The sequence below is a fragment of the Trachurus japonicus genome, chromosome 15, assembly GCF_045865225.1.
Source record: "Trachurus japonicus isolate A0001 chromosome 15, Traja_1.0".
Taxonomy (NCBI): domain Eukaryota; kingdom Metazoa; phylum Chordata; class Actinopteri; order Carangiformes; family Carangidae; genus Trachurus; species Trachurus japonicus.
The window spans coordinates 2563872-2585303 of NC_140921.1; the positions used below are offsets into that span (position 1 = coordinate 2563872).

Consider the following 21432-nt stretch of genomic DNA (forward strand, 5'->3'; position numbering starts at 1 on the left):
CAAAAAAATAGAGAGTAAAAAAAAAAAAAGGTAAACTTAACAAACGGAAAATAAAATAAATGAACAAATAGAAAGTAAACACTGCACAACTGGAAAGTTAAAAACACATGAACAGAAAATTATGAATGAGACAACGGAGAGTAAAACATGTAAAAACAGAAAGAAAGAATGGTGAAAATGGAAACTGTTACAGTATGAATGGAAATGTCTTTTTTTAAAGCATACAATAGTAGAAGAATAAAAGTGAAAAGTAAATTGGTAATTTAATTTTCCTTTGGAGATTAAAGGGATAGTAGCATTTTTTTTAAAGTGGGGTTGTATGATTTACAAATAGCCCCAAAGTACTTTAATTGCAGTAGAAGACTCTCTGCACACCTCCCGTTAGCAACGCCAGCCCATAATAGCCCTGCCCAGAGATTTACAACATACATTGTTGTGAATGGACCCAAAGAAACGGCCTATTTTCGTGGCCTAAAGGAGGTTTTACCTGAAAAAAAAATACACAGTTCCATTGTTCACTATAATATAATTTTTTCCAGCCCTTCTAAGTGCAGGAAAAACACAGTTTTTATTTGGACCTAACCAACTCACGTATCCCTCCGCCCAGGGTTAGCGCCCGCCGATCAGCAGTTGGTTAGCTCCAAATAAAAACTGTGTTTTTCCTGCACTTTGAGGAGCTGGAAAAAATTATATTATAGCAAACAATGGAACTGTGTATTTTTTTTTTCAGGTAAAACCTCTTTTAGGCCGCGGAAATAGGCCGTTTCTTTGGGTCTGTTCACAACAATGTATGTTGTAAATCTCTGGGCAGGGCTATTATGGGCTGGCGTTGCTAACGGGAGGAGTGCAGAGAGTCTTCTACTGCAATTAAAGCACTTAGGGGCTATTTGTAGATCATACAACCCCACTTTTAAAAAAAATGATACTATCCCTTTAAAGCCATTATTATTATTATTCTTGTAAAAGAAAAAAAAATTACAAATGGAAAATGGTAACCAAAAAAATATAGTTAACTACTAAAGATTCAAAGGGAAAATGAAAACAGAGTTTGTTGTTGACTGAGTTTGTAAAAAGCTTCAGTGAAGAGTTCGTACAGACGTGCAGCTAACAGCTAGCAGCTAGCGGCTAGCAGCAGTTAACAGTTAGCGGCTAGCAGCAGTTAGCATGAGACACGACTGAAACAAACAGTTTAATGTTTGAAGTCGGAGGAAACTGAGCTTCACGTCACGGAAACTAAGAAACGTGCACATGGAAAATTAAAAAAAAAAAAACATACAATAGTAGAAAAGTAAAAATTAAGGTAAATTGGTAAATCAATTTTCCTTTGGGGATAAATTAATACGTCTATGTTATTATTCTTAAAAGTAAAAAGTGTACAAATGGAAAATGGTAACCAAAACAATAGAATTTTTTTTTTTTTTTAAGTAAACAGAACAAATGGAAAATAATAAACATACGAATAGTAAAAACTGCACAACTGGAGAGTTGAAAACATATGAATAGAAAATTATGAATGAAACAACGGAGAGTAAAATGTGACAATGGAAACTGTATGAACAGAATGAATGGAATTTTTTGTTTTTAAAGTACAATAGTAGAAGAATAAAAGTGAAAAGTAAATTGATCATTTAATACCAATGTACAATCCAAAAAGATAGAGGGTAAAAAAGTGATGAAAACACAGAGTTTGTTGTTGACTAAGATGAGACGAGTTTGTAAAAAGCTTCAGTGAAGAGTTCGTACAGACGTGCTAGCAGTTAGCAGTTAGCAGCTAACAGCTAGCAGCAGTTAGCATGAGACACGACAGAAACAAACAGTTTAATGTTTGAAGTCGGAGGAAACTGAGCTTCACATCTTCACCTTCCTCCATCGTCCCCCCGTGATTGTTCACTATTGTTCCTTCCTGCCGCTGCGCTGTCGCCGTGACGACACCGAGGCCAGGTGCAGATACGGGCGGGGTCAAAGGTCGCCACATTCACCCCGGCAGCAGCAGATGAGACGATGACCTCATCATCATCATCAAGCCTCAGAAAGAAAAAAAATCTGCTCTGTGGTCGTGTTGGTTGGGTTTTTTATCGGTGACGTTGAGAGAAGAAACGAGGGGCGTCAGGCGGCGAGCGGCGGCGGCGTTGTGCGAGCAAATGGGACAAAGATCCATATTACACAAAAAGCAGCGATGACAGATGATTAATCGGCGTGCTGGGGTCCGACACCGCCACCGCCAAAACACACAAAACCCCAGAACCCCCCCGAGCCCCAGAACCCCCCCGAGCCCCAGAACCCCCCGAAGCCCCCGAAGCCCCCGCGGCGAGCAGCGGCGTGGGCGAAGGGCGCCGTCCCCACGGAGCGCTGCGTGTGTGTGAGGGGAACGAAACATTGTGTGTGAGTGTGTGTGGGTTTGTTCGACAGATTCTGACAGAGAACGTGTGTGTGTGTGTGTGTGTGTGTGTGTGTGTGTTTCTCGTGTGTGGGAGTGTTTGTGTTTGTGTGTTAACGTGCCAGAATGAATGTGTGTGCTTCCAAAGTGCTTTCTTGCAGAGTGTGTGTGTGCGTGTGTGTGTGTGTGTGTGTGTGTGTGTGTGTGTGCGTGCGTGTGTGTGTGTGTGTGTGTGTGTGTGTGCACGGACCAACCAAACCAAACCCCCATCTGCCACAGGGTGTGGGCGGTTCGCCACACAACGACAATACACACCAACATTTTTGTATCTGTGGGCGTTCAAAAGACTCAGAGAGAGTCCTCCTGCTCTCTCTCTCTCCTTCTCTCTCTCTCTCTCTCTCTCTCTCTCTCCTTCAGGAAGCTTCAGCTCCATCATCATCTTCATCTTCATCATCATCGTCTCTGATCTCAACTGTCCCGATAAGACTTTTTCACTTCCGATACGACACCGATGTTGCAGCACGAATCATAAGGCTTCATACTGTCATTACTTATTTTATTTTGTAGTGTGGAGTGTTAGAAAAGGCTTTTGTCAAGTGATGTTACTCAATCAAACAGAGAACAATACAATAGTCAGCAGCAGTATGAGAAAAACTGATAACAATTTATTATTAAAGGGATAGTTCAACATTTTGGCAAGTAATTGGTCCATTGCCATAATCCCTATAGTCGTAGCAGTAGGTTTGTTACCTTTAATTGTCGGGATTTCTTGGTTTCTCTCATCAAACTCATCAAATACACAATCCAACAACTCCACAACGCTCTGGTGGACAAGTTGTGAGCTGCACATTCACCACGCTATGAGATAATAACACAACGTTACCACACAGAGTTGTTTTAGAGGGAAATACATGCAAAACCACTGATGCACGTTGCCTTCAGGGACAGTTTTTCATCAACAGTCTCTGTATTTCCCTCTAAAACAACTCTGTGTGGTAACGTTGTGTTATTATCTCATAGCGTGGTGAATGTGCAGCTCACAACTTGTCCACCAGAGCGTTGTGGAGTTGTTGGATTGTGTATTTGATGAGTTTGATGAGGGGAAACCAAGAAATCCCATAATGAGCCTCCGTTTGTAGCGTAGCTCTGAGCAGCTCACGGCTCTGCTCCGCCGTTCTAAAAACAGCTTGCACCGACAATTAAAGGTAACAAACCTACTGCTATGACTATAGGGGTTATGGCAATGGCCCAATTTGCCAAAATGTTAAACTATCCCTTTAAGATGCATTACCACCACCTACTATGATGGAGTGTGAACCAGAGTCACCTCTTCATATGGGACAGAAGTGCTGGAGCGGAATAATGGACTGCTTTTATCGGAGCGTTTATATTGGAGATTTTAGATGCAGCCCGATATAATAATATAATCTGATATTCATTTTTTAGCTGATATTGGACCGATATCACTATGGGATGGAGACGGCCTTGGTCTCAACCAGACGCAGCAGCAGCAGCAGCAGCCTCACAGTGTCAACATGTCGTGTTTGTCTGTGTAGGAGGAATCACAGGTTAGCAGGTTCTGTCCTCTGGGCTTGATTTTGAAATTCAGACATGAAGGCGCCCTTATGTAAAAAAAAAAAAAAAAAAAATGTCAACAAGACCTTCCTCCTCCTCTTCCTCCTCCTCCTCCTCCGGGTTCAGTCCAGCTTCTGCCCACGGTGTCCTCAGCGTTGGACAGGTCGTCCTGCGTCTGTGCAGCAGTGTGAACTTTATTCAACTTTCTAGTCCAAAGGGACGTTTGTCTTGTCACAGCTTCACCTGAAGTGAGATCAGTTATCACACACACACACACACACACACACACACACACACACTGACATCCTGAACATGTAATTTTGTGGTGGAAAATTGCTATGACGGGTATTCTCCTTGTAATAAGTGGTAACATAGTCTTTGAAGTAGTTCCACGACAATTTGATTTAATTTATTGGTTTATTTGACAAGGACAGTGCAACACTGATCAGCAGAATTTTAAAAAAACTGCAAGTGAGCCAGAGTTACTGTAGCCAGTAAGGCTCATTTTCATCCATTGTCCCTGGCCAGATGTTACTGTAACAAAAAAAAAAACAATTAAAGGGACAACGAGGAGTTTTGTTAAAGCGAAGTGTTTCCACACTACATTTATGAGCCTCCGCACCGTGAAATTCTTTGACCGGTGCAAGACAGACTCATGTTTTCATTCATCAAGAATTAAAGTCAGAGGTTGGAAGACGATCACATACCGTCGTAGTTCCCACCATAAACGGAGATTCGGCGGCGTTATTCTCATGACTCGCCACGAAACCGAAAGTAAAGAAACGCTGGTCGGCTCGCCCAGCATTTCCACCACCACTAATAATAACAAAATAACCATAGAGACAAAACCATAGATTTATCTAAAATGGACCATTAACAAGTGGTAACGTAGATTCATCCACATTACTGTACAGTAATATGAGACTTTTTTATAACCAGATAGAAACTCCTCGTTGTCCCTTTAAGTAATGGATTAAAATACAGCTGAAATTACATATCAATTTACCTAAAAGCTCATAATAACAAATAGGACATGTAGCTACGTACATAAGGCAGGTGACACAATGCAATGTGACCAACATCAAGACGAACAAAAATGCTAAAAGATGCTTGAGTGTCTGTGTGTGTTTATCGGACTTTGAAACAAATGACAACAGATCGATAAGTTGACTGAAGTCTCTGTTTTATGGTTGTGTCCTCACACTGATCCACCACTTTATCACAAACCAGGAAAGGCCACTTTACTTTACAGCACAAGGAACTTGACGGTGGTGTCAGATGCAAACACAACAGCTACAAAAAACAGTAAAAAGAAGCGATAAAATAGAATAAATTTAATATTCCAGTGCAAAAAATACACATATACTATATACAATTTAGGATTTATATACAATAGAATAGAATAGATGGATATATACAGTGTGTTACACCACTTCATCTGTCTGGCTACAAAACCAAGAACAAGTCAGTTTTTATTAGATAGATAGATAGATAGATAGATAGATAGATAGATAGATAGATAGATAGATTAAGATGTCTATTTGACTGATATGATATTGAAAATATGATATGTTTTTTCTCTTTTCGATGTAAGGTACTTTGGACCCCAGGAAGACTAGCTTGTGCCATTGGCATCAGCTAATGGGGATCCTTATAGATGGATAGATAGATAGATAGATAGATAGATAGATAGATAGATAGATAGATAGATAGATAGATAGATAGATAGATAGATAGATAGATAGATAGATAGATAGATAGATAGATAGATAGATAACTTTATTTAATCCCACAGGTGAAATTTGAAAAAATGTCATGTGCTGCAGTTTAAGGAAATACATGACAACGACAAGGAAATGGGTTCAGTGGTAGTTTAATTTTCCATAAAAGATCAGTTTTATTACCTTAAAAAAGTTTTTTTTTGGCTGTAAAACCTACTCACTTCTTCACACAGTCGTGCAAAATCCACATGAAAGATCAGAGAGGGAGTGGGTATGATATTATTGATCACATTATGTTATTATCTCTTATTGGTGAGAGAGAGTGATGCTGCTGCTACAGCCATCCCATAAAACCATCAACACAATGATAATTAGTCTGTAAAAACCGATGTAAATTTAGACACATTAAAAACAAACCTTTGCCTCCTTGTGTGTGTGTGTGTTTATGTGTGTGTCAGTGTTTTAATCGCAGCTTCAGTCTGTTAATCGGCCTCATCCATCAGATGCACGCCGGCCTGTGTGTGTGTGTGTGTGTGTCGGTGTGTGTGGGCTCATCTGGCACCAACACAGCTCGGTGTGACACGGTGCAGCCGGATCTAGGCCATAATAAGCAACCAGGGATCCACCGGAGAACTCCTTATATGGAGGCGGAGGAGAGGAGTTTTCCGGTCTGACCGATTCTCTGGTTTCATCTTTGCACCAAAACCATAATAATCACATGCATTCATCCACCAATCAGCTGTTTTTATTTTATTATTATCTTTATTTCTATTGATTCCAACTCCAACATGTAAATTCTGTGTGTGTGTGTTTCCATATTTCGTCACGACGCGCTCCATCAGGCCTATTTCTGGAGTTCCCTCTTCTTCCTTTCTCTTCTTTCTTTTTTTTTTGGCCTCTAAGTCCATATTTGGTAAATGACGTAACGGGACACCCAGAGATTCCCTTTATAACCATAGTAGCTGCTGCAGCATCCAGCAGCAGCTCGTTATACCCCCGATCAGATGAGATGAGATGAGATGAGGTGAGAGGCGGAACAGACAAGATGAGGGGAAACACCGAGCAGCATCATCATCATCGTCTTCGTCAGGTTTAAAGAGTTGGAAATAAAAGAAAATGAGCTTGGTGAAGACGGTGGAGCAGGTCTGCGCGGCTCTGGATCATGTTGCCAAAGCTCCGCTGTCCTACCTGGAGGAGGAAGAAGAGGAGGAGGAGGAGGAAGAGGGAGGGGGAGTGGGAGTGGGGGGTCTGATGGTGTTTAAGGAGGAGGATGTAGGGGAGGAAGACGGAGGGAAACCCGGGGAGGATGAAGTCGGTAAGAGCTGAGTGGCTGCATGACGATGATGATGAAGAATTATTAGGCTAATTTAACATCATTTAAAAATGCTCCTACCTCATTATCTCATTCATTATTATTGTTTTGTATTATTTATTCATGTATTTTTCCTTAGGCCTACTTCCTTAATAACTTACTTTTCTACTTATTTTTCGTTATTGTTTAATTATTTCCTATGTTCTTGTTTTTAACTTGTAGCAAATTTGGCTTTTGAAGATGTGTGTGAGGTTTTGGGTTTCATAGGCTACCCCCCCCCCCCCCTTAACCCTTTTTTGCACATCCCAGTCATGATGATGATTGTTCGTGCTGTTTTAAATGATATGTCGTCCTTCTGGGTCAAATTGACCCAATCTCTTCCCTTCCTTTTTTCCTTCCTTTCTTCCTTCCTTCTTTCCACAATCCTTTTCCCCCTTTCTTCATTTGTTTCCTTCGTTTCCTTCCTTCAATCTGTTCCCTCCCTCTTTCTATCTTTCCCTCCTTTTGACTCCCTCCCTTCCTTTCAGGAGGACAACAGGATATTTCGTGCAAAATATTCAATTTTTTATGTTATGAATTTCTGTATTATCTTTTTACTCTGATACTTTTGTTTTACTCTTATCAGCCTGTTTTGGCTTCTACCTCCTGCACAATGTTTCATTTGACTTGTTTCATAGTTTATGCAGGTTATATAATGTGCAAATAAAAACTAAACTAAACTAAATAAATAAATAATAATATATATTTTTTAAATGATGATGAAGGTGTGAAGTGTTGTGACCTCTCCTCTCTCCGTCTCCTAGGTGACTTGGCGCAGTTCGTGGCAACTTTACGCACGCAGCCCTCCATCTTTCCCTTCCTTCTTTCCACAATCCTTTCCCCCTCCCTTCCTTCCTTCCTTCTTTCTTCCCTCTTCTTCCTTCCTTGAACAAATTTGTTCCCTCCCTCCACTTTTCTTTCCACAATCGTTTTCCCCTTCCTTTCCTTCGTCGTCCTTACTTCTTCCTTCCTTTTTGACCCAACCTGCTTCCTCCTTATATCTTTCCCTCATTTTTTCTTTCCTTCCTTCCTTCCTTGAGGGTTAAATGATATGTTCGTGCAAAATAAATAAATAATGATTTTTTTTTTAAATGACGATGATGAAGCTGTGAAGTGTCCGTCTCCTAGGCGACTTGGCGCAGTTCGTGGCAACTTTACGCACGCAGCCCTCCATCTTCCCCTTCCTTCTTTCCACAATCCTTTCCCCTTCCTTCTTGCTTTTTTCTTTCCACAATCGTTTTCCCCTTCCTTCCCTTCGTCCTTACTACCCTCCTTATATCTTTCCCTCCTTCTTCCTTTCCTTCCTTCCTTGACCCATGAGAGTTAAATGATAAGTTCGTTCAAAATAAGATTTAAAAGATGATGATGCTGAAGGTGTGAAGTGTTGTGACCTCTCCTCCTCCTCCTCTCCTCCTCTCTCCGTCTCCTAGGTGACCTCCTGTTCTCGAGCCGCGGCGGCGACTTGGCGCAGTTCGTGGCAACTTTACGCGCGCAGCCCGTGGCCTTCACCGGCAAGTTCTCGGTGGAGTCGAGAGGAGGAGGAGGAGGAGGAGGAGGTGCACGAGGAGGAGGAGGAGGAGGAGGAGGAGGAGGAGACGTCATCAACGTGGTCAGCGCGGACATCAGGTCTCCGGTCGCGTCTCCAGATATTTACGCATCAGGAGTTGGAGTTGGAGACGGCGTCATGACGCACGGCGGCCAGCCGGACATCAGCCACATGTACCACCACCACCACCACCACGCGGCGCCGTCCTACTCCTGCAGCGGGGAGCTATACCAGGAGGGAGGAGGAGGAGGAGCAGCAGGAGGAGGAGGAGGTGGTTACCTAGCAACCATGTCCTACCACCATCACCACCATGCGCCTCCTCAGTCCTACAGCCAACAACCCAACAACAAACCTGCAGCAGCTGACGGCGGCGCGCTGCTCTCCCTGGTGCCGGACTACAGCGGCTTCTACCCGCAGAGCTGCCAGCAGCGGGAGTTACCGTTACAGTTACAGTTACCGTTACCAGCGGCTTGTTTCCCGCCACCACCCACGGCCACGGACCGGAAGTCGCTCCCGTTTCATCCACCGCCTCCTCCTCCTCCTCTCACACCGCTCAACACCATCAGGAACTTTACGCTCGGCGCTGCGCCTTCAGAGGGGCCGATGGCCGCAGCTTTCTCCTCCCTGAACCACCACAACCAGAACCAGAATCTGAATCATCTCGCGCTCAGACCCATCCTCAGACCCCGGAAGTACCCGAACCGGCCGAGCAAGACGCCGGTGCACCAGCGGCCGTACCCGTGCCCGGCGGAGAGCTGCGACCGCCGCTTCTCCCGGTCGGACGAGCTGAGCCGCCACCTGCGCATCCACACGGGCCACAAGCCGTTCCAGTGCCGCATCTGCATGAGGAGCTTCAGCCGCAGCGACCACCTCACCACGCACATCCGCACGCACACCGGAGAGAAGCCGTTCTCCTGCGACCAGTGCGGCAGGAAGTTCGCGCGCAGCGACGAGAGGAGGCGACACATGAAGATCCACCTGCGGCAGAAGGAGAAGAAGCCGGCGGCCTCATCACAACGAGACTAGAGGAGGAGGAAGAGGAAGAGGAGGGGGTTTGGGAGCCATAAGTTCAAAATCAGGGAGATTTTTATCACATTAACTGACATGATCCAGATCATTAAAGGGATAGTTCAGTCAGATCCTCCTCTCATAAGGCAAACTGCACACTGCAAAAACTCAAAATCTTTCCAAGAATATTTGTCTAATTTCTAGTCCAAACTAATCTCTTTCCACTTAAAATAAGATTCATTACCTAAAAATTAACTTGTTTTTTAGATCATTTTCATTGGTTTCAAACTAATTTTCACTTGAAATAAGTAGAAAAATCTGCCAGTGAAAGCAAGTTTTTTGTGCTTGTAATAAGAAAGAAAAACTTGACCCACTATCATATTTTTCTACTTATTTTTTAGTTTTTAGACACTTCTTACTTCTTTCAAGCATATCTGCACTTGAAATGTATATATATGTGACATATCTATATACATTTCAAGTGCAGATATGCTTGAAAGAAGTAAAAAGTGTCTAAAAACAAGCTACTTTTTAATGTGATGAGTCTTATTTTAAGTAGAATGAGATTTGTTTTGACTAGAAATCTGCGGCAGAAGGAGAAGAAGCCGTCGGCCTCACAACGAGACTAGAGGAGGAGGAGTGCACTGCAAAAACTCTAATATCTTACCGAGAATATTTGTCTTATTTCTAGTCAAAATTTAACTTCTAGTCAAAACAAATCTCATTCTACTCATCACCTAAAAATTAACTTGTTTTTAGATCATTTTCACTTGTTTCAAACACATTTGCACTTGAGATAAGTAGAAAAATCTGATAGTGGAGCAAGTTTTTCTTTCTTATTACAAGCACAAAAAAACCTGCTTTCACTGGCAGATTTTTCTACTTATTTCAAGTGAAAATTTGTTTGAAACAAGTGAAAATGATCTAAAAACAAGTTCATTTTTTAGGTGATGAGTCTCATTTTAAGTGAAAAGAGATTAGTTTTGACTAGAAATGAGATGAATATTCTTGGAAAGATTTTGAGTTTTTGCAATGTGGGTTTGGAAGCCATAAATTCAAAATCAGGGAGCCTTTTATCACATTAACTGACATGATCCAGATCATTAAAGGGATAGTTCAACATTTAGTCAGATCCTCCTCTCATAAGGCAAACTGCACACTGCAAAAACCCAAAATCTTTCCAAGAATATTTGTCTTATTTCTTGTCAAAGTGTCTCATTTCTAGTCAAAACTAATCTCTTTTCACTTAAAATAAGACTCTTCACCTAAAAATGAACTTGTTTTTAGATCATTTTCACTCGTTTCAAACTCATTTTCAATTGAAATAAGTAGAAAAATCTGCCAGTGAAAGCAAGTTTTTTGTGCTTGTAATAAGGAAGAAAAACTTGCTCCACTATCAGATTTTTCTACTTATTTCAAGTGAAAATCTGCTTGAAAGAAGTAAAAAAGTGTCTAAGAACAAGCTGCTTTTTAAATGTGATGAGTCTTATTTTAAGTAGAATGAGATTTGTTTTGACTAGAAATAAGACAAATATTCTTGGTAAGAGTTTGAGTTTTTCAGAGGATCTGACTAAATGTTGAACTATCCCTTTAAATTAACTAACTAACTCATTATTGTTTCTCAACAACAATCGGAGCTGGACGCTGCAGGTTTTGTGTTTCTCTGCCTCAGTGCTCTGTGGCCAGGCATCAGTCAGTCAGTGTGTGTGTGTGCAGTCTGTGCTTCATGCTCTCAGGGATTCAGCCACAGTTCAGGTACACACACACACACACACACACACACACACACATTCAGACTTAAACTTGCAGGAATGACACAGAAACTTCTCCTCAGTTTTGTTTTTTTGTTTTTTGACCCGTCGACATATTGTAAACTGAACAGTCGGAGCTGGATCTGCTCCGTCACTGTGACAGTAGCTGACCGATCATCACCGATCAGCTGATCACTGATCAATACGAACTCTTTTAATAAAACACAAAGCTGCATGTGCAGGTTTCAGGAATCGTTTTTACACTGCGACATTTTACTAAATTAAAGAAAACCCCTGCGACCCGGACAGGTGCCAGAGTGATGTCACCAGAGTACACCATGCAAGAAAGAGATGCTGTGACATCACTATTGGACGAATCTCCTTGTTGTTTACAACTACTTCCTGGTAGAAAACCAGCATGAGAACAATAGTGACGGACGAGAGTTTCGCTATATATATCTAATTTTTCATGTCACTATATCACCGTTTAGACTAATCTGATGTTTGTAAAGTTTATAAAACCAATGATTGGACAAACGTTACTATTTACGTGTGCACATTTTTGTAATTAGTCATGGTTATCAGAGATTAGCCGGGCTAACGGTTAGCTACCTGTTTAACTTTAATAACTCAGTGACTCAATAAACGCTCCATGAAAAAATATTTTCTCCAGCGGATATCTGAGTTCCAACATGACTGAGCTAACTGGAGTAGTTTCATGTCGTGTCCCACAACGGGAGGGTTTTAACAGCTGACGTCCTGATGCTAGCTTTGCACCGCCGTTAGCTTAGCTCCCTGTCAGCTGCAGCCACTGATGCTTTCTAGACACCGTGATTCCCCCAAACTGAATAAATACAACACATAGCAACACAAAACACACACACAGAAATAGTAATGTTTCTTCAATCATTTCAGATTTGTCTAAACGGTGATAGGGCGTGAAAAATATGATATATAGCTAAACTCTCGTTCGTTACTATTGATCTCATTCAAATTACGTGCTGGTTTTCTACCCGGAAGTAGAATGTAAACAACAAGGAGATTCGGTCTATTGGGGGGCGGAGCTAAGGTGGCGGTAAACTCAGTGAACTCTTTACTGGTTATTGATGCTAGCCTAGAAGTCTATCTGCCCCCTAGCAGCAGCAAATCTCTTTGCTCCGTAGGTGGGTCTAGAAACGAGCCATAGGAACTTTTTGAGTCTCGAACACCGTTTGTGTTCACCAATCACAGCGCTCGATCTGTTTAGAGAGTCGTTGGGCGGCTTAACGCCATGACGACATACTTGTTGCGACGGTGAAAAACATGACAAGAAGATAGATGGCTTTGGCAAAGGAATGGTTTGAATCGGCGTTGGCATCAACTTTGAAAGAATTAAACTTGTCATTTTCTTTAAAAGTTGAGCCAGAAACTGCACTGAAGTCGTTCATTTAGAGGAAGGATGTATTTGGTGTTTTACCGACGGGATACGGGAAAAATTGAATCTACCGACGATGTCATCCTGCTCTTTGCTCTGATTGGTCGTAGCGCTACCCTATTGGTGCAGAGGCAGTTTGAAAGACAGCCTTCATCCCGCCCCCTGGATTGAGCCGAGGTCTACCGCTCGTTGCCAGACTAGACATGTTAATGATGTAGTCTGGCTTGTCAGGCTATATTGATGCAACAAAATGAAGCTTTTTTTAAAAAATAAAAGAAAAAACAAGGTCCTGGTTTTGTGTGAGATCAGATCTGACGTCAGTTTCTGGATGTTTCACACACCTGAAGATGTTTGTAAAGATGTGACCAGCATTTCTACCTGATACGAGAGCGAGAGAGAGAGACACTGGACTATAATGAAAGTTCTCTATTTGTGTTTTATCGTTTTTATGCAAATAAGTGGAGCACTGAAGCTTTTACTCTGCTGGACTGATGCTTCTCGTCGACGATGCAAATAAATGTTTTGTTCAGTTTGTTTCGGCTCCTGCTGCTTTTTTTATTCTGTGTCAGTTGTTGACGATACAATTTTAAAACAATCTATTTCTATTAATCAGCTCCTGAGATAATGAATCAACTTTGGGTCGTCTGATTTTTGATTAAAAAAAAACACTTTCAACCCTGTAACAACGACTCAATCCCCTCACAGTGTTTTTTGTTACAGGGTTGAAGATTTTGGATAAAAGTCGCCAAAAATCTTTAATTAGCCAAGACAGGTAGCATCACATGACTTCAGGAAATCATTCAATTATAATAATTTTCAGCATTATCAATAGTTTTTTCCTAAACAGTTGTTAACAATCATTTATGGAAATGAAAGGTTGAGCTTGACAATGTGACGATCTCACAATAAAAATAAGAAAAGATATCTGCTAACTAATCTCTTTACAGTTTGTTCTTCTAAAGAAGAGTGATGTTACTCAATGCTGAGGATGTTGGACTGAACCATTATTTTTAAAACGGGGAATTGAGACATGATAAAATATTGTTATTTCATAAATAATAGATTTTTGTTTTTGATTTTTATATTGTTTTGGTTAAAGTTGTCAGGAATATTATTATATTAACAAAAAAATAGGTTAATTGCAATTCTTGTTTGTTTTAAATTCAATGAAAATGTGACTTTGGTCAATGGGGACGTTAGCTAAGCTACTCAGCTTCCCATAAATAAAAAGATTTCTATAGTGTTTTTGTGTTTGATCAAAAATCAATTTATGGCTTTTATAATGCAAAAATATATGTTACTTTATTTGAAAATCTTTGAGGTAAACCTGAGTGTAGGCTACCAAATTCAGAGAATCACTGGATGCTAGCTGCATGCTAGCTTCTCACTTTAGCCTAATGTTACAGGTTAGGCAGCATTAGCTTGAGCTTTCAGTTTAGTTTCGTTTAGTTTGTTTCATTCATCAAAAAAAGAAAAGAAAACAACTAAAAAAAATAATAACAATAAGCAGCTAAGACGTGAACTTATGTTGTGCAGCTAACTGATGTAGGCTAAGCTAGTTTCTCAATTTAGCCCAGATACAGTTTAGCTAACTAACTATTCATGTAGCTGATTTTGAGCCCTTTCATCTCCGTTATTAGCTTGTAATGTCATTAAAATGTCCTGTACGATCTGACGTTAGCATTAGCAAACACTGACGGTGGACGATGAGAAACAATTTGACATCGACACAGTTTGAGTTTATGATTTAGCCTAATGTTTAGCTATAGTCTGGTGTGTTTGTGGTGCTTTCGTTTTAAAACGGTTCATTGGCATCTTTTTTCCATTTTTATGTGAATTTAGAGGGATAGTTCAACATTTTGGCAAATTCTCCTCTCACCATAATCCCTATAGCTAGTCATAGCAGTAGGTTCGCTACCTTTAATTATCGGTGCATGTTTTGTTCCCTCATCAAACTCATCAAATACACAATCCAACAACTCCACAACGCTCAAGTTGTGACCTGCACATTCACCACACTAGGAAATAATCATGTAGTAGGCTATAACTAGAGAATGCATTTCCTGAAGGAAATACGGGCGAATGCTGAAAGCTGGAAGCTGAATGAGCTGAATAAATTATTGAAACAATGCTAAATTCAATGAAGTAACTGCTGAAGTAGGCTGATCTTGAAAAGATGAAACAATATCTGAAGGGTAAAAGTAAAACATGTAAGAAGGAGGCTGTATGAAATGGTTGGAAACCTGTACAGTTCACCTCCATTGAGCAGCTCACGTCTCTGCCCCGCCGATCTCAAAACAACATGCATCGAAGGTGATGAACCTACTGCTGTGACTACACACTGCAAAAACTCAAATATCTTACCAAGAATATTTGTCTTCTAGTCAAAATGTAGGTTTCTAGTCAAAACAAATCTCATTCTACTCAAAATAAGACTCATCACATAAAAAATTAACTTGTTTTTAGACACTTTTTACTTCTTTCAAGCAGATTTTCACTTGAAATAAGTAGAAAAATCTGATAGTGGAGCAAGTTTTTCTTTCTTATTACAAGCACAAAAAACCTGCTTTCACTGGCAGATCTTTCTATTAATTTCAAGTGAAAATTTGTTTGAAACAAGCGAAAATGATCTAAAAACAAGTTCATTTTTTGGTGATGAGTCTTATTTTAAGTGGAAAGAGATTAGTTTTGACTAGAAATGAGACATTTTGACAAGAAATAAGACAAATATTCTTGGAAAGATTGTGAGTTTTGGGGTGTAGGGATTATGGTGAGAGGAGGATCTGAATAAATGTTGAACTGTCCCTTTAATGGACCACAGCTTCTGTCCTGAGTTGCTCATTGATTAATCTTCAAGCAAACCAACCAATAAAACTAAAAAATCATCACTTCCTGGCAGGTGTTTCACAATAAAAGCCTTTGGACGTCACCGTCGGTGTTGGGCTTGTGATGTGAAACAGATGGGAGAGTTTCAGAGCGACCAAATATAAAACAATTATATAAAGATAAAGGGCCCATGAATCTAACAATAGCCTGAGATAACGTGACGAGTTTAGTTTTAAGTTTTAACTTTAAACGCACAAACCAGATTCAAGAAAAGACACAACAACAGAAGAGAAAGAATCAGATGCGTTTTAGGCAAAAATAAACAGCACGTTTTATATGAACAGACAGGAAATGTTCATTATACAGGCAGAGACACATCAACACAGATAGCCTCAAACCTTACACACACACGCACACACACACATACACACACAGCACATCGAGTCCTATTCGCTGCTCTCATGGAAACTCTATAAAGTTTTTAGTTCCCTATAATTTTCTGAATTAGAAGTCTTTTATTTTGAAATGCATCATTCCAGGTCTTAATAGGGAGTTAATAGAAGAGTTGATGCCGCTGCAGATTATGAAGCATCGTTGTTGGTCAGCAGCAGCAGCAGCAGCAGCAATAGTAGTGCATATATGGAAACTTTTTACAGTTAGGAGCGATAATTATTGGTATTATTATTATTATTATTATTATTATTATTAACCCGACGTTTTGGAGACTGAAGCCTGGACGAGGAAGAGTTTGTGCTGAAGAAGCTGAACGACTCAGAGGAGAAGAACAAGTCACAAAAAGCCAGAAGCAGGAAGACGATTCAGTAAAAACCACACTGCAAAAACTCAAAATCTTACCAAGAATATTTGTCTCATTTCAAGTCAAAAATGTAATTTCTAGTCAAAACAAATCTCATTCTACTTAAAATAAGACTCTTCACATAAAAAGTAGCTTGTTTTTAGACACTTTTTTTTACTTCTTTCAAGCAGATTTTCACTTGAAATAAGTAGAAAAATCTGATAGTGGAGCAAGTTTTTCTTTCTTATTACAAGCACAAAAAACCTGCTTTCACTGGCAGATTTTTCTACTTATTTCAAGTGAAAATTAGTTTGAAACAAGTGAAAATGATCTAAAAACAAGTTAATTTTTAGGTGATGAGTCTTATTTTAAGTGAAAAGAGATTAGTTTTGACTAGAAATGAGACATTTTGACAAGAAATAAGACAAATATTCTTGGAAAGATTTTGAGTTTTTGCAGTGCAGAGGAAAACTAACAAAGCTCTCAGCTCTTCTGATGCTGCGTTCAAGGTGCAGAGGAGTTATTATTGTTACTATTATGATGATCGTCATGTGTCAGTGTTTTCATGCAGTGCAACAGCTGATATGTTGAATACACACAGAGGCGACTGTTATAGTGTTTCTGCAGAGGTTTTGAGCTTCATGCTGCGTTTAAAGCTGTTTAGTTCAGATTATCAGACACAAAACTCTCTGACTTCCTGCATCGACCTTGAACGCAGCACCATAACAAGCCCCCGCCCCCCTGCACATCATCAGTTTTGTCATTTCTTGGCATCTACTCATGTAAAAAGAAACAAAAAAAACACCTCCTAGACTCTTATTTTGGTGTGAAACTCTGAGCTTCTCGCTGCTGCCTTCACACACCGTCAGGAAATTCAAGGATTAAAAGGAGATTTAAAAGAAAGCATCGTGAATGCAAAAGTGTGATTTAATTTTTCCTCCAAACAAAGCCAACCAACCAACATTGTGAAACTTGAGGATCTCCATGACAACGCTGCAGACAGCCCATCCTATCTACAGTATCTGTGGCCCTGAGGGCTGTAAGTGAAATGGAAACGGACCTATTGTGTTTCACCTGTACACCTGTTCTCTGATTGGTTACATTCTCGGTCAGTAAAGTAAAAACCCAGGGCTGAAACAAGTTACCCCCCGATCAGGATTGATTGATTGATTGATTAAATTATAGATTCTGTTTAGTTTTGACCCAACAGTGTCCGAGCTGCGGCCTCTTGCACTGTAAAAACTCAAAATCTTACCAAGAATATTTGTCTTATTTCTAGTCAAAATGTCACAAATCTCATTATAATTAAAATAAGACTCATCACATAAAAAGCAGCTTGTTTTTAGACACTTTTTACTTCTTTCAAGCAGATTTTCACTTGAAATAAGTAGAAAAATCTTGATAGTGGAGCAAGTTTTTCTTTCTTATTACAAACACAAAAAACTGTCACTTTCACTGGCAGATTTTCCTACTTATTTCAAGTGAAAATTAGTTTGAAACAAGTGAAAATGATCTAAAAACAAATGAAAAGAGATTTGTTTTCATTAGAAATGAGACATTTTGACAAGAAATAAGACAAATATTCTTGGAAAGACTTTTTTTTGCAGTGTGCTGTAGTCTACACCTTCAGGGTCGATAAACCGGACTTCTTGTTGTTGTTGTTTCACCTGTGCAGTGACGTCACACACCCTGTTCTGTGGATCAAGTTTTTCTTTCTTATGACGAGCACAAAAAACTGGCAGATTTTTCTACTTATTTCAAGTGAAAATTAGTTTGAAACAAGTGAAAATGATCTAAAAATGAGTTCATTTTTAGGTGATGAGTCTTATATTTTGAGCGAAAAGAGATTAGTTTTGAGTAGAAATTAGACATTTTGACAAGAAATAAGACAAATATTCTTGGAAAGACTTTGAGTTTTGCAGTGTGCTGTAGTAGTCTACACCTTCAGGGGGTGCAGGGGTGTGAGTCAGTCCGTACGGGGGGGCCAGGATGTCCATGAATCGATCTGGTGCAGGTTGTCCCGGTCCGGAGACAGCACGCAACTCAAAATCTTACCAAGAATATTTGTCTTATTTCTAGTCAAATTGTCATTTCTAGTCAAAACTAATCTCATTCTACGTAAAATAAGACTCATCACATTAAAAAGCAGCTTGTTTTTAGACACTTTTTACTTCTTTCAAGTCTATTTTCACTTGAAATAAGTAGAAAAATCTGATAGTGGAGCAAGTTTTTCTTTCTTATGACAAGCACAAAAAAATGGGAGATTTTTCTACTTATTTCAAGTGAAAATTTGTTTGAAACAAGTTAAATTATCTAAAAACATCATCAAAGATCATTTTTAGGTGATGATTCTTATATTTTAAGTGAAAAGAGATTAGTTTTGACTAGAAATGAGACATTTGACAAGAAATAAGACAAATATTCTTGGAAAGATTTTGAGTTTTTGCAGTGTGCATAAACCTGACCTGTCACATTCTTGGTCATGAGTAAAAATCCAGATTGATTGATTGATTAGGGAGGTGTCCAGGGGGGCAGGGGGCTGAGTCAGTCTGGGGGGGGGGGGGGGATCAGAGGGAGACCTCCGGGCCTGGATACGGTTCTCCTCCGCACCAGAACTCTGGAGGCTGTGAGATCTCCATGAGCCAGACCTCCTTCTGCTCCTTCTGCTCCTCCTTCTCCTCCTGCTCCAGGTCCAGGACGCGGTAGTAGTGACAGTCTCTGCCGTCGTCGGGGTCGTACGGGGGGGCCAGGATGTCCATGAACGCCGTGGGTCCGTCCACGGCGTCGATCTGGTGCAGGTTGTCCCGGTCCGGGGACAGCACGCAGGGGGCGGAATCCTCGGTGAACTCCCCGGTGGAGCGGAGCACGGAGCGCTGCGGGGTCTGCAGGGGGGTCTGCAGGGTCAGGGGGGTCTGCAGGGTCTGTCTGTCGAAGCAGCGGATCCGGACCTTCCCGTACAGGACTTTGAGGACGCCGTGCATGCCCGGGTGGTCGTGCAGCGGGATGGAGGCTCCAGCCTTCAGCAGGAAGACCCCCATGCTGAACTGGTCCGTCTCACAGATGTGCATGTAGGTGACCGGGGGGGGGTGAAACGCTGCTGCTGCTGCTGCTGCTGCCGGGGAAGAGGAGGAGGAGGAGGGGGGGTCCTCGGCTCTCCGCGGGACCAGCTGCAGGTCCGCGGCTCGGACTTCCGTCATCAGCAGCTTCAGCTTGTTCAGGTTCTCCATGAAGGACTTGGTCCCCTGGTGGGGGGCTGGGGGGGGGCTCCTGAAGGTGACCAGGGCCTGACGGGCGATTCTCTGCACGATGGAGGAGGTGGAGGTCATCATGTCGTCACCAGGCATCATACCGAACCGAACCGAACCGGGACCAGGACCAGGACCAGGACCGAGGAGCAGAGAGCTGCTGCTGCCCGGTGGAGTCCTGCTCTGCTGCTGCTGCTGCTGCTGCTGCTAGCGGCGGTAGCGACCACAGCTAGTAGCCTCCAAGATCCTCTAGCAGCGAGATGACTCACTCTGCAGAGATTCCTCTGTCGGAGATTAACTCTGAGAGACTACAACACTGTGGTGTAGTCTGTGTCAGTGTTTGGTTTTGTTTTGTTTTGTTTTGTTTTGTTTTTTCTGGGCAAATTGAATCGTAGGCAACTGGACTTGTATTTGTCTGGGAAGACGTTTCGCCTCTTATCTCACTAGACCCAGGTAGGTATTTAACCTATGTGGGTGTGGTCACCAGATACCTGATACCTGTGGGTGTGTTTACAAAGGTATACTGGTTTTCACTTGGCTCTTCAGACAAGCGAAGAGTTTGGTATCTATTTACTCCAAATTTCGTCTGCATTCTGGTTCCCGTCTGTAGTGGATACCGAAATCACCAAATTCACTAAAATAAAAGTGTCCACCAACATAAAACGTAGGAAATAGACTTTAACTTGTAATACAATAATAGCAACATGTTAACTTAATGGCTCGGGGACTTTCTTGTAAACTATATTCCTTAAAGGGGACATATTCAGCTCATTTCTGCTTCTTGACATGGTACCTTGATGTCTAAAAGTAATGTTAGTAACATGCTTTGGTCAGAAAAACCAAAAGATTGAGCACAGCTGGGTTCTCTACACACCAGTTTCACAGCCCTGCTCTAAACGGTCGGTTTAGAAGCTTCGCTCTGGTAGCTGAGGTAACCGTGGTAACCACGGGAGCGAGGGCTTGAATATTCACATCACCCGGCTTGTGATGTAATAAGCCGGGTGAAATTAAAACCGCTTGTTAAGAGACACATTTTCTGGCTATGGTAGTTTACAAAATGTTGACGTAGTTGTCAAAACTACGTTTAAGGGGTGAGGAGGCACTCCGGATACGCAAATACACAAACTAAAACAATGGAAAAGTGAGATTTGCATAATATGTCCCCTTTAAATTAAAGAGTTTCACCGCATTTTATTAGCTTGATGCTTTTATTTTGACAAAAAGGCCTGTGTCTTTCGCCCTGGATCTGTTTCCTGCCAAAACAGCGAGTCAACGGCCCCAGACTAGTTTCACTTGACCATTGTTGGGGGGTCCCATGTGAAAGTCGTTAGAGGTTGAGTTGTGTATTCTCCTGTGTAAAGATGAAAGAGCAGCATTGTAAATGGGAGATAGGTTGTTCAGGGATGGTTTCTCCTAACGCAGTGAGGAGGAATGGAGCGTTACACTGATGCTGCATTCACCTGCAGTCGGGCAGACGGCCGTCGCTAACAAACCAGATGTCATTTTAGTCACAGAAGTCCAGAGAAAGACGGTAAAACAATACCACATCGCCATGACAACATATTGTCAGGTGTATTGTTTTGCCTCGTGCTGACGGACCACTTGTTTACATAGAGGCTTGTTTATGCCGTTACGTGCAGCGGCTGTCGTCCGTCTGCCGTCTGCCCAATTTCACCTGAATGCAGCATGAAAAATGATGAAAAATGAAAATTGAGTTGCTTGTGATCTACAACCACAACGCTAGATGGGAGGAATTCCTACACAATGTACCTTTAAAGAGTTTCTCTGAGACCCCAGACACATATGGTATGACAATGTTTTT

At 41.2% G+C, this 21432-nt stretch overlaps 2 protein-coding genes across 2 annotated transcripts; one reads left to right on the forward strand and one right to left on the reverse strand.

Annotated features, from left to right (window-relative positions):
* The first annotated feature begins 6789 nt into the window (after positions 1-6789).
* On the forward strand, positions 6790-9596 carry LOC146973007 (uncharacterized). The gene is made up of 3 exons (XM_085799129.1): positions 6790-6988; positions 8455-8580; positions 8614-9596. The coding sequence occupies exons 1-3, from the start codon at positions 6790-6792 to the stop codon at positions 9594-9596; spliced, it is 1308 nt and encodes a 435-aa protein (XP_085655255.1).
* Positions 9597-17274: 7678 nt separating this feature from the next.
* LOC146973008 (2-aminoethanethiol dioxygenase-like) lies at positions 17275-19826 on the reverse strand. The gene has a single exon (XM_085799218.1). It carries the CDS (start codon positions 19710-19712, stop codon positions 18933-18935), a length of 780 nt encoding a protein of 259 aa, XP_085655344.1. The 5' UTR covers positions 19713-19826; the 3' UTR covers positions 17275-18932.
* Positions 19827-21432: the final 1606 nt, after the last annotated feature.